Here is a 13,481-nt window from a genome sequence, read left to right on the forward strand (position 1 = left end):
TTCTGATCTGCTCTATGTGACTTCTTGAGCAAGAGAGAAAGAGAAATGGGGAGAGACAGCTGGGCAGGAGGAAGAGATCGCAGCAGAGCACCCTATGCCCTCACCATTTGGTGCCACAAGGATGCTGGAGCTTATTCTGGATCAAGTGCACTGTGGCCTTAGCCATCTTGTCAGTACTTCATTCAGCACTTGAGTGCAATGACAGACTATAACTAAATGCTCTGCTAAGTAAAAAGACTTTTGCTCCTTTTAATTAATTCTTCTCTGCTGCAATGTGAAAGAAATTGGAATCTAAAGAGCGGGGAGGGAAGAGGAATAAAAGAGTAGACCATTCCATCTTCACACTCCAATTCCTAAACACTGGCCACTGAAGTGGCTCCACAGGGCCTGGCCATTGAGCAAGGAAAGGAGAAGGAGATGTGATTTAAAGCAGTTATGAGTTGCAGTAATGGACTCAGTCTGAACTGATGTTAAGGAAGAGGAAATGGATGTGACATTGCAGATGGAAAGCAGTGGTTACAGAAAAATTAAAACCATGATGTATCTGGGCTCTACTGAGTTCAGAATGTTCAATGAATCAGTTACACAGAAATCAAAGCCAAACTTTTTGAACAACATCTCAGCATAAAGGGCAATCTTTAAATTGGAAAAAAAAGCTTGCTTAAAAACTCTAAATATTACTCTTATTTTTCTCATTTCTTCATGGTTTGGCCTAGCATGTATCCATGATGTAGGCTTTTAGAGTGATTACCATTATTCATTGAAATTTTTATCAGCAAGGGATTACTAGTATCAATAGCTATAACCTATGAAAAGAGAAATTCACACTAGTGCTATAGCGGCCAGCGTCATTCTCCTCATTTTAGCTTTCAAATCTCTGTGGAGAAAGGAGAAAGAAGGAAAGGTGAAATTATATGAACACTGTAATCTTGAACATAAGAGAATGTTATGAAAGAATAGTATATGTTTAAAAGCATCTTTTAGGTGGTAAAATACAAAAACCATAGGAAATCTATTAAAATGTGCCAGAAGTGGAATTTATAGTCATCATACTTACTCATCACCTTAGAAATTCTTAGAAATATTTTGTTTTAATAAAACATATGGTATTCTATGTATTGAGAACAAACTCAATGAGTAGGACCTTTCCTACTCATTGGTAGGAAGAATAATGGGTAATGGAAGAATAATCTCAAATTAAGAGAACTTGACTTCTTATCTACATTTGCCTTAAATTGGAGGCAGTTAAAAACTTCAGTATCTTTTAAAAAGTATTTCTTTTTGTCCTTACATGATCAGGGAGCATGGTTCCAGAAAACTGATCAACTTAACTTGTATTTCCATCATCAGAAATGAAATAAAAATCATTTCATTCACGTCTACCTTGAAAAGATGTGAATAAGACCCAATCAGCTGCATAGGGATAGGTTAAGGCTTGGTTTTAGAAGCAAAATTTTCTGGTCTGAACCAACATGAGTGTGACTTTGGGCATACTTCATTGCTGTTCCAAGACTTGATTTCCTCACCTGTCATTATTCTTGTGCCCATCTCATTTGGTTGGCTGCTCTTATGAGACATATTTGAAATCATGTATTTGCTTAAACTGGCATAGCTTCTCAATCTATGTGAGCCTAAATGAAAGGCAACTGACACTAACAATCAGCAATAAAATGGTTTGTACAACCCCTATTCTCCTATGTATATGTATTGTGTGTGTGTGTGTGTATATATAATATGTAATTTGTATTATATAATATATAATGTATAAAATTTATTATATATATTACATATAATTGTATAAAATAAATATTATTTTTAAAATTAGAAAAAATGTTTATTTACATTTGAGAAAGACAGAGACAGAATGCAAGTGGGTTAGGGGCAGAGAGAGAGGGAGACACAGATCCGAAGCAGGATCCAGGCTCCGAGCTGTCAGCACAGAGCCTGACATGGGGCTTGAACCCAGGAGCTGTGAGATCATGACCTGAGCCACCCAGGTGCCCGGGTATAAAATATATATTATATATAATGTGTTAAATTATATTATGTGCTATTATATAATAATACTATAATACTATAAAATAATATAATATTAACATATTACAACATTTCTCAGATCTCCCAAATAGAATCACTATTACCATCAAAGAGTGATGCCAGGAGTGCCTGGGTGACTCAGTCTGTTAAACATCTGACTCTTGGTTTCGGCTCAGGTCATGATTTCACAGTTTATGTGTTCAAGCCCCACATCGGGCTCTGTGCTGACAGTGTGGAGCCTGCTTGGATTCTGTTTCCCTCTCTCTCTGCCCCTCCCCTGCTTGTTCTCTCTCTCTCTCAAAATAAATAAACATAAACTTAAAAAAAAAGAGTAATGACATAAAAGTATTTCTGCCCCACAAAAGCCACTTGAGATAATGCCTGCTGACCTTTCTAAAAGCCATAAAGCCATTTTATTATTTTTTTAAAATTTTTTTAACGTTTTATTTATTTTTGAGACAGGGAGAGACAGAGCATGAATAGGGGAGGGTCAGAGAGAGGGAGACACAGAATCTGAAACAGGCTCCAGGCTCTGAGCTGTCAGCACAGAGCCCGACGCAGGGCTCAAACTCACGGACCGCGAGATCATGACCTGAGCTGAAGTCGGCCGCTTAACCGACCGAGCCACCCAGGCGCCCCCATAAAGGCACTGAGGAGGCATATTTTAAAATTGCCCTCTAGCTTTGTAAAGTTTTTGGATCAAATCTGTTGTCAGGGTCCTAGCAGGAAATAGATTGCACTTTCAATGGGATGAAAGAGAGATCTATTTAATGGAGGTACTATTTACATACTATTTACTATGTGGTCAGGGCTGAGAATAAGCAGACAGGCAAGGATGAAGCACCACACGAGTCTAGCCACAGTCCTACATCTGAAGGTCAAGTGGAAATAGTAGTTAATGGAACCAAGGGAACTTAGAAGACAGGTGCCTACAGAGCTGTGACGTAGGGTAGAAGACTGTAGCCACTGCTACGCCATAGCCAGCAGGAGAAATCCCTCTTTCTTCTTGCCTCCCATCTACTGCCTCTGCTTCCCATTGGCTGAACACACCCGGGAGCCAGAGGGCTAGAGAGCCCATGGACAATAGTCCCAGAGCACCAGCCTCCAAGAGCACAGGATGGAAAAGGTGGAGGGGTGAATCTCGATTGGAAAATGAAGAGTATCCAGAAAACATCTCTCTTCTAGTTTTTCTTGTTTTATATAACAGATATTGTGTTTTATTTCTGAATATAAAAGTAAAATATTTTTAATATATAACATTTGGAAAACTGCCTTGTAACTTGAGATCCTGCTTTTTCCTAACCAGGTCATCCTCTCAGTTAGAGGCACAGAAATGTATCCAATAAGCTCTCACACTCAAAGTGTCATAAAATATAAATTTATTTCCGTGGCTTAGACCTCTTAAAAGTACTCTTTCTTGCCAGATGATCTACTGATGTTACCCTGGAACATTTTGTTTTTCTTCCTGTCATAAATTTCCTTAGCATGGCATCTTTCACACCCTTAGTATACTAAATTCCTTTCCATATTTTTGCACACCATGTTGTTCTTAATTATCCCCAGAATTAACAAATTCTACTTGTTATTTAAGGCTAAAAAGAATCCTCATTTCCTTCCCAAAGCCTTCCCTGAAACCCAACACCAACTATTTCTTTATTTCAAAGAAGAGTTTTATTTACACGTATGACTTTAGCGTTCAATTATATTCTTTGATTTATTAGCTTTACAAATATTTTTGAACAACTACTGTGTACTAAGTACACATTTAATATGTGTAAATTTTTCCTTTCAAAGTAGAAGTTTTGAGGGCCATATTTGCTTTGAGCTTCCTTCCTTCTTTCCTTTCCATTTCTTTATTAGATTTATTTTAGAGAGAGAGAGCCAGTGGGGGAGAGGAGCAGAGGGAGAGAGAGAGAATCTTAAGCAGGCTCCATCCTCAGTGCAGAGCCCAGAGTGGGTTTGATCCCATGACGCTGGGATCATGACCTGAGCCAAAATCAAGAGTTGGATGCTCAACTGACTGAACCACCCAGGTATCCCTGAACTTCATTTTTTTAAAAAAAATTTTTTTTTTCAACGTTTATTTATTTTTGGGACAGAGAGAGACAGAGCATGAACGGGGGAGGGGCAAAGAGAGAGGGAGACACAGAATCGGAAGCAGGCTCCAGGCTCTGGGCCATCATCAGCCCAGAGCCCGACGCGGGGCTTGAACTCACGGACCGCGAGATCGTGACCTGGCTGAAGTCGGACGCCTAACCGACTGCGCCACCCAGGCGCCCCCTGAACTTCATTTTCTAAAAATCATTATTTTATTTGAGTATAGTTGATACACGATGTTACATTAGCTTCATGTGTACAACATAGTGATTCAACTTCTCTATATGTTATGCTATCTCACTATAAGTGTAGCTGTCACACATACAATGCTATTATAATATCATTGACTATATATTCTATGCTGTGTCTTTGTTCCCATGACTTATTCATTTCATACCTGAAATCCTATATCTCCCACTCCCCTTCACCCGTTTTACCCATTCCTGCACCCTCCTTCTCTTGGGCAACTGTTGGTTTGTTCTCTGTACTTATAGATCTAATTCTACTTGTTTTTTTATTCATTTGTTTTGTTTTTTAGATTCCACACAAGAGTGAAATCATATAGCTTTGTCTTTCTCAGTGTGACTTATCTCACTTAGCGTAATACCCTCCAGGTCCGTCCATGTTGTTGCGAATGGCAAGATCTAACCCTTTTTTAAATGGCTGCATAATATTCTATCATCTATATACACCACATCTTCCTTATTCATTTGTCTATCAGTGGACCCTATGTTTATTACAGCATTATTATTTTTTTAAATGTTTGTTTATTTATTTTGAGAGAGAGAGAGAGAGCAAGCAGGGAAGGGGCAAAGAGAGTGGGAGAGAGAGAATCCCAAGCAGGCATAGAGCCCAATGTGGGGCTCAAACTCAACGAACCACAAAATCTTGAGCTGAGATGAAATCGAGTTAGACACTTAACCAACTGAGTCACCCAGGTGCCCCTATTGCAGCTTTATTTACAATAGCCAAGATATGGAAGCAACCTAAGTACACATTTAGCTTCATTTGGATTCTGTCATACTTTGCACAAGTCTGAGAAGGTATAGTTAAGGTCTTCATTTCTGCTGGGGAAACTTGATCATTGTCCCTGCCTGCTGAAGATAGCCTGGAGATTTCTACTCCAGTTGCACCTATTTTTAAGTGCAATTCCTACCAAGCAAAATGGATGTAGGATAGAAAGTAAATTTTGCTTCATAGATTTTTCCTACTGATTTAGTATGTGAAGCAATTTGTTAGAGATCACTTTGGTATTCTTATTTTCTTTCCAGACCCACACTCTACTAATTATGATTTTGTTTTGAAATTGACTGCAAATAACATTTGCATCTTGACAGTCCAGATGCTAAACTTACAGTCATTTGTGTTTCATTTTGCACCATGATATGACATGATACTGCATGTATTTTGTTAACTGTGAAAATTCAGTTGACACTTTCCAAATAGATATTTAAGAGACCACGTAATTTATCAACTACCTACAACCTAAGACTTAACAGATCCTAGCCTATCACTGTTTCTTAGTTTCTTCATCCCAGATAAGTAGAAATCCTTTACCTCCCCAAAAGATGTCCCCCCAAATATATGGCACAGTAAGTTTTGTAGAAATAAAATAACTTTAAAAATAAGTTAATATTCTTATGTATTTTGTGGGTTCTTATTTTATGTGTATATATAAAATACATATATTAATATATGACATATATTATTATATAGTGCATATTATAATATATACTATATATAATATATAAAATATGTATAAAATCAATTTTTGGATCATAAAATAATACATCACAAAAAATTTGGGAAATATGGAAAGGAAAGCAAAACCTTATAACCCTTATATGATGTCTACTGTTACCATTTTACACAGCTTTACTTTAGTATTTTTCTATGCTTTTATTTTTACAGAATTATAATAATTGGGTACATCTAATTCTGTATCCTGAATATAAAACTTAAGTCTTGAATCTTGCTTTTTTTTTAAACTTAGGAGTATAAGCTTTTATTTTTTTCCGGATTCTACCTTATAGAAGCACTTGAGATTAAGGATCACTCTGTGATAAAATATGTTTGTTATTTGTCTACTTTTGTTATGTGTCAAGGAACCTTTGAGTAAAAGCTCTAAATTCTGGCTACTCCTGTTTGGCCAGCATTCTAAAAGTTCAATAACTACAATAATTCCTTGGTGTATGTGAGGAAATTCTTTTTCTTGGCATATTGAATCAACCCCCTGAAAAACCTATGGGATTCTCTCCCAGAACACTTACAAAGGCAAAGTTTCTCCTTCCCCACTCTCTTATCCACTCTGTCACTTCTGCTGCCGACTTCTGCATAATATAGTCAAATTATGTGTTAGAAATTCAACCCTGGTTTCCTGGGTGATGGTACAATGCCACTACTTAGTATTCCTAGTCACATAGCTACAATTCCATCACGCTCTTAATCTATATATATCTTCATGTTCGAGAAGCAGACTTTTCAATCAGGCATGTATTAAGAGTTTAAACGTACAGAGTGAAAAAATGTAGGAGCTTCTTGAAGTCAGCAATGATGCGGGACATTTTTTTTTTTACCAAGATTTTGAAAGACCACCATATGGACTAACGCTTCTTGGATTCAATGATTTCTATAGTGTATCTTTTCCAGTTCAATTCTGCAAACAGAATTCTTTATATTCTCTTATAGACTATTGAATGCCTGAACTTTAAATTGGGGCCTTTTTTGAAAGCCTGGGTTTTCAAAATGAGAAGTTAGTTTTTCTTTGGAGTTGCAAAACCAGGGTGTACCCTTAAATTTTGATAATGTTATTGAGGTTCTTTGTTTCTGAAGTGGCTTAATGATCTACACAAAACAGATATCATAAACTACAGTGTTTCTTCTTCCAAATGGCCAGGCTTGTGTGATTTAAACCAGGGAATTGTAGCTCTAACTATCCATTGCTAAAATTTTCTGTGGTAAATACTTGCTTATGTGTTTATACATATGAGAGGTTTAAACTGATGGTAAAATTGAAATTAAGATATTTTTTTGTCATGTATATTTTCTGTATTGGTTTGTTTTTCTTTCCTTTTCTTTTTTTGACCGTAATATCAAAGCCTTATGTTCCTTAAATTCTAAATCTGCCATGTTTTAAGCTATGTTACCTGGGCTCAATTATTTTTCTGATCATTTGTTCCCTCATTAGGAAAAAAATGAAAATAATCCCACAGATTGTTATGGAGGTTAAATGAAACATTGTATGAGAAAGTATAAAGCCCTTCACAAACACATATTATTTCTATATTCTTAATGACCATGGATTATTTGGTGGCCTAAGTGTTACCCTCTATTCTTTTCTCTCCTTCTGAGAAGCTTTGCACTGATTTCTTGGATTTTTGTATTTTGTGAACCTCTTTTTCCACATTTCAGATTAATTGGCTTGGAAAATTATGATATTTACTTATACACATACATTATATACACTCAAAAGTTAGTTTGGAGAATACAAATAAGCCACGTATTTGTATTCAACTAAGGGTACTGAGCTCTTTTTGTGTGTGTGTATCTCTTTTTTTTTCCCTGTAGGTCTTAAAAGTTGTCAGCAAAACTGTGCCGGATAAGAGACTTTCTAAGAGGGGATATTTTTCACCTCTATAATGAAGAAAAGCAGGAGTGTGATGGCAGTGACGGCTGATGATGTAAGTTCTAAAAGTCAGAGTTGCTCGATTCTATCCACTTTTTGTCTGCTCAATGAAGTCAGTCTATAATTTTATTCAAAGGGCAGGCTAGGCTGTTTAACAGCACCACTTTGTCACTAATTATTCCTGTGACCCAGGCATTGCCAGCACCTGGTCCCAGAATTCTGCAAAGTAGACAACAGGAACACTGCCCTCTCTGCAGCTTGGAGATGGGCTCAGCTTCATGGTTGAATTCACAAAACCCCCAATCTCTGATGGATGCCTACATTCCAACTCTTGCAAACTCCTCTTTCTACACTGCTTGCATGATCAGTTTCCTGATGACTTTCTTACCCATCATTACTCAGGCACAGCTAATCTTTGAGAGTCACCTCCTATGGTGGGGTCTTTGACAACTGCTTGTAAGAAGCCTGTGATGTATGCATCCTGTAGATCTTGGCTACTCAAATGTGATCCTCAGAGCAGTGGCATTAGCATTGCCTGGGTGTTTATTAGAAATGCAGAGTCTTAAGCCACATCTTAGACCAACAAATCACAGACTGTATTTTAACAAGATCCCAGGGTGACTAGATACATTCATTCTTTCAGAAACCCTGCTCCAGGTTATCTGAAGAAGTCTGTAAACTTACCATTTCATAACTTTGCATCATGGGCGGCTGAGATTAATTATCTCCTTTGCTTTCAATTGCCCAGTCTCCTGTTAGTGTGACTTTAATTGTCCAGGTTTTACTCAGTTTCTGATTGTAATTGAGTTAAAAATCATATGCCGACTGATATGATGTGCAGAAGGAAAAGAGGGGGGTAGGAAAAAAAGTATTTTTCCTTGCTTTCTGTAATACCTTGTCTTGTGGTTAAGCTCCTGTTTCAACAGATGGGGGACGGGCTGGAAGGAACTTGAATCTGCCAATTACTGTAAAAGTCTGTCTTTTGGTTAAATGCCCTGTCTTTCAGGATTTTTCCCTGTTCTTACTTCTTCCCTTGCCCATGGCATTGGGCAAAGGGACTTAGCATTAATTAACATTATGGTAAAAGATGTGCGGTATTGTCCTTGTCTTGTATGGTCCCCTTTCCACTAACATCCACTATTGTTCAGTTGAGGAACAGCTCATTTTCCCAGGTCTTGGGTGTCAAGTCTCTGTCCTTGGTCCATTGCTGATTAAGCATGTGACAGGTGTATGAAGTGATGACTGCTTTCAGCGTGAGCAGTATACCTTCTTAGTGCACTGTGAGTTTGACCTTCTCCCCCACTGCCTGAACTCCTCTCAGCGGGGACTCTGTTTAAAAGCTTTGCTTTCTGTCCTACACTTACGTTGGGGCTGCTTACCCCATAGACTTCTGGTCCCTTTGCCACATGTTGAAGCAAATCCCATAGCAGGCAAGCAGAAGCTAATTCTCAGCTTCTTTCTGTGTCCCTGTAGGTGCTTGTGGGAGCTTCTTGGACCCACAGGTGCAGACGGAGACTTAGCTGTGCTGTGAGGCTCTTGCCCACCAAAACATACCTTTTCGCCATTGCAATTTCTACTCTTGGTTAGTGTTCTAGTTTCATCACCTGTGATAATATTTCCTTTCTTTATTTCCCCCTTCTCTGCTCCTTGACTACAAGGGAACTTCCCTTAACTCATATTCTAAGTTCTCAGTACCCATGGTAAAAAGTGATGTTCAGACTTCCATGCTCTACTCTGGACATCTAAACGGACACTTTGGGAGTTCAGAAATCATTTTTCGTAAAAACAAATAAAAACACACAAAAAAACCCACCTTGGGATTGTCTTTTAATACTATTTGTATACTGTGTGCTCCAAGATTCTATTTTTTGGAAGAATAAAACAAAGCAATGCATTCTGTCTATAAAAGATGGACAGTGATTCTTTCCTTACAGTAATAATCCCAATCCTCCCTTGAGGCAGTCGGTTGCCACAGTCAAAAGATAAAAGATGGAGATTGTTGCATACAAGAACGTGCAAAAAAGAAAAGCACATTCAAAGAATATTAAACCTACCAGAGTGGATAATTATTACCTAATTTGCAGTGTCCAACATGCACTAGCCACATATGACTCTTAAGCACCAGTCTGAATGGCAATGTGCTGTAAGTGTAACAATAGATCTTGGATTTTGAATATATAATAGTATAAATATAAAAGAATGTAAAAAAATTCATTAATAATTTTTTATATAGATTACATTTTGAAATGATGATATTCAGGGTATACTAGTTTAAGTAAAGTATACTATTAAAAGTAATTTCACCTGCATCTGAAAATAATGTAACATTGTATGTCAACTATACTAAAAAAAAGTGATTGCACCTGCTTCTTTTTTACTTTTTTAATGTGGCTACTAGAAAATTTAAAATTATACACTTGGCTCCCATTTGTGGCTTGCACCTTATTTCTAGTGGACAGTGATGACCTGGCACTTTTCACTATGTGCCTCGACTCTTCGAGTACAAAGCTTATCCTGAATGTTAACACACACTATTTCTTCCCTCACAACAAGAGCAACTTCGCAGTTTACATTTTATATACCACACTCTTGAAATAAGTTTTCACCCTTAAGTCAAAAATATTTTATCATATTTTTATTTATTTTAATTCAGCAAACATTTATTTAGTGATTTAAATAGTCATTTAATTTAGCACCTGTTATCTGCCAAACACTTGTTAGGTTCAAGAGCATAGTGTTAATGTCCCTTTGAAGCTTATATTCCAGAGAGGTGTGGAGAAATCAATGGATAGATTATAAAATAATCTCAGCTCTGATAAGAGCTATACAGAAAAGTGAAGTTGGTCAGCAGGCAAAGAATGCTTGGATGGTGAGAATAGAATGTTTATGGAGGAATAACGGGAGAAGATGATGTACGGACAGAGAGGCCATGTAGGCTGTGAAGGTGTGAGCCCTCTGAAGATCAGAGGGAAGAACATTTCTGGTAAAGGGAACAACATGTGCAAAGGTCTTTACTGCATGTAAAATACTATGTTTGTCTCTGTCAGAATAAGCAAATGCATAACCATGACTATTGTGTTTGTATAATTACAGTACACAAATAACTTTAATAGGAGACTTTATATGATGAATGACACAGGAACAGTATGCATTAAGTACTTTGTGTTTGGGAACTAAGTATCAGAAGTGAGGAATAAATTAATGCTGTTCAGGTACTAAACATGAGCAATTAATTATTAATAAAGGGATTAAGAATAGCTCACATAGGTGGGAGTTGCTGGTTTAGGGAAGAGGGGAAAAGGGGAAAATGGATAAGAGGTAGGAAAGAAGAACCAGGAAATATGTGACACACACACACACACACACACACACACACACACACATACGCAGAAAGAGAGAGGGGCTGATTTTACATATAAAATATATTATTTACCTCTGGGCAAACTACTCATAAGTGATGGTGATTGCCTGCGATTAAAATACATTTTTCAAAGAAAAAATACTTTTGTTATCGTGTCATGGAGCATCATGACATTTAGTTTTCATAGGGTCACTGAGTGTCACTTGTTACTTCCCATACTTTCTTTCCATTTCTCGTTTCATAAGGTTTGAAAAACTCTGGCCTATGGTCCAAAGTGAATTGTACCCAAGCTCACTAGAAGTCCTTGGAGGTACCTAATCCCATTTCCTCACCAGGAGTTTAATCAGAAGAATTCCAAAATTGGAGCAAGCTCCAAAAATGTCTTGGGATAGACTAGCAAAGCCAAAATAAAACAACAGCAGCAGCAACAAAGTTGTAACTACCTAGGAACTGATATTCCTCAATTGGACATTTCAGTGTTGCTAACTTGGTTAGTTTTTTCTTTCTTTTACACATTATTTATTTTGAGAGAGACAGCGTGAGTGGGGGAGGGGGCAGAGAAAGAGAGGGAGACAGGGAATCCTAAGAGCCCTACATGGGACTGGAACTCCTTAAATTGTGATTATCCAGGAGCATGAGGATAATCCCAAACTGGGTTATTCCCCTTGGAGTTGTAGAGATATAGGGTGAATTTAGGGTAGTATGATGCATTTAAAAATGTGTAATTTCCAGAAGTAACATTCAAATTAATGTTTCTTTCCCCCAAATCTTTGATCTGAGGAGTGGTGTAGTCAGCCAGAATCATGCTAGTTAAAATAGGAATATAAATCTAAGATCTCAAATTCAGTAATTGAGAACTGACTGAATTAGATTTTTCCCTTGAGGACGTTGGCAATTTGGGGGGATTACTATATAGATTATGAGTGTAAATGTAGAGTTGGAGTAACTCTACATGGGTTAATGAGTGTTTATAAAACAATATTAATTTTTTAAATTTTTTTAATTAAAAATTTATATATATATATATATGATTTATTGTCAAGTTAGTTAATATACAGTGTATATACAGTGTGTTCTTGGTTTTGGGGGTACAGTCCCATGATTCATCACTTATATAAAACAATATTAATTAATGTTCCCACAATTTTAAGTTATTTCTAAAAAGCCACTCCATTATGTTCTTTTGTGGCAATGCATTTTCACATTAACTGGGGTCTTTTAAAACAAATTATTTTAACTCAAGGAATGACTTCAAATTCATAAATTTGAGCCTGTTAGCAAGTCAGTGTGGGATACATTTTGTGGTAGGTATGACTTTGTTACCTTTCAAATAACAAGTACAAAACAAGCACCCATTTAGTTCATTTACTACAATTAAACCTAGTTGAAAATACTTTTCCTTTTCTCAAAGGGAAAACTATCCAATAACTTTATTAGGAGACTCTAGTGGTTGGTGGTTTAACTAAACAATGTCCTTATTTCTGTTCTCTGGTACAAATGCCCTTGATAGCAGGTAATGTATATACTTATGACTTGCTTCCAGATAACCAGTACTTTCTTTACATGAATATTTGGAATAAGACTGATTTATAGTCAGGAGTTCTGGCTTTTAGTTTGTTCTTGAGTCTTTTCAGGAAGACTTTGTGTATTCTGTTTCAGGAACTTATCTTTATGCCTTTTCAGGAAAAAAAAAAACAACCAAACAAAACCTTATATATACCAAGCTTTCCCCTCAGCCTCTAATTTGTAAAACATACACACACACACACACACACACACACACACACACACACACTCACACACACAGTAACTACACTAAGTGCTAGGCCTACAATGAATTTAACATAACTGGTTAGTAAATAGTGAAACGCTGACCACATCCCAGAATATTTTAAACTCTGGAAAATTATATTTTGTCTTCTTGTTGAATTGGGGTCCTCCTAAATTTTAAATAAATGGTATTCCTGTCAAGCACAAGAAAATGGGGGTGGTATCCCATTTCAAGTAGAGGGTGGGGCCCCTGAAAACTGTCAGACCTATTCATACCCAAATTTCCTTCATCAAAAGGTGGTTTTGTGTGGATCAGATAAGCATAAATCACTAGAATATAGGTTTCTGTGAGCATAGATACTATGCTTCCATTTGCTGTTGTATCCTTCTTAAGTAGCTCAGTGTAAAACTATGATGGGTATGCAACAAATATTTGTTGCACCAATCAAGATAGACCTTGAAACTCAAGTTAGTTGTTCTTGTATGAACTAGGATAGGGATGAGTGGAATGGGAGATAAATAACTTTTGTTTGTTTAAGCCTTTGGAGATATATTCCCGGGTTTTCCTAACTCTATTCTGAAAGGCTAGCA

The 13,481-nt window shown here is 37.0% G+C and overlaps 1 protein-coding gene across 1 annotated transcript in view; it reads left to right on the forward strand.

The window, feature by feature from the left end:
* The first annotated feature begins 7,757 nt into the window (after positions 1-7,757).
* The window catches only part of PDE4B (phosphodiesterase 4B), a 441,857-nt gene continuing 436,133 nt past the window's right edge, over positions 7,758-13,481 (forward strand). Inside the window, exon 1 of the mRNA XM_030327256.1 lies at positions 7,758-7,814. Within this exon, the coding sequence (XP_030183116.1) occupies positions 7,773-7,814 (42 nt within the window). The 5' untranslated portion in view covers positions 7,758-7,772. The remainder of the gene's footprint in view (positions 7,815-13,481) is intronic.

Source organism: Lynx canadensis, chromosome C1, assembly GCF_007474595.2.
Source record: "Lynx canadensis isolate LIC74 chromosome C1, mLynCan4.pri.v2, whole genome shotgun sequence".
Classification (NCBI taxonomy): domain Eukaryota; kingdom Metazoa; phylum Chordata; class Mammalia; order Carnivora; family Felidae; genus Lynx; species Lynx canadensis.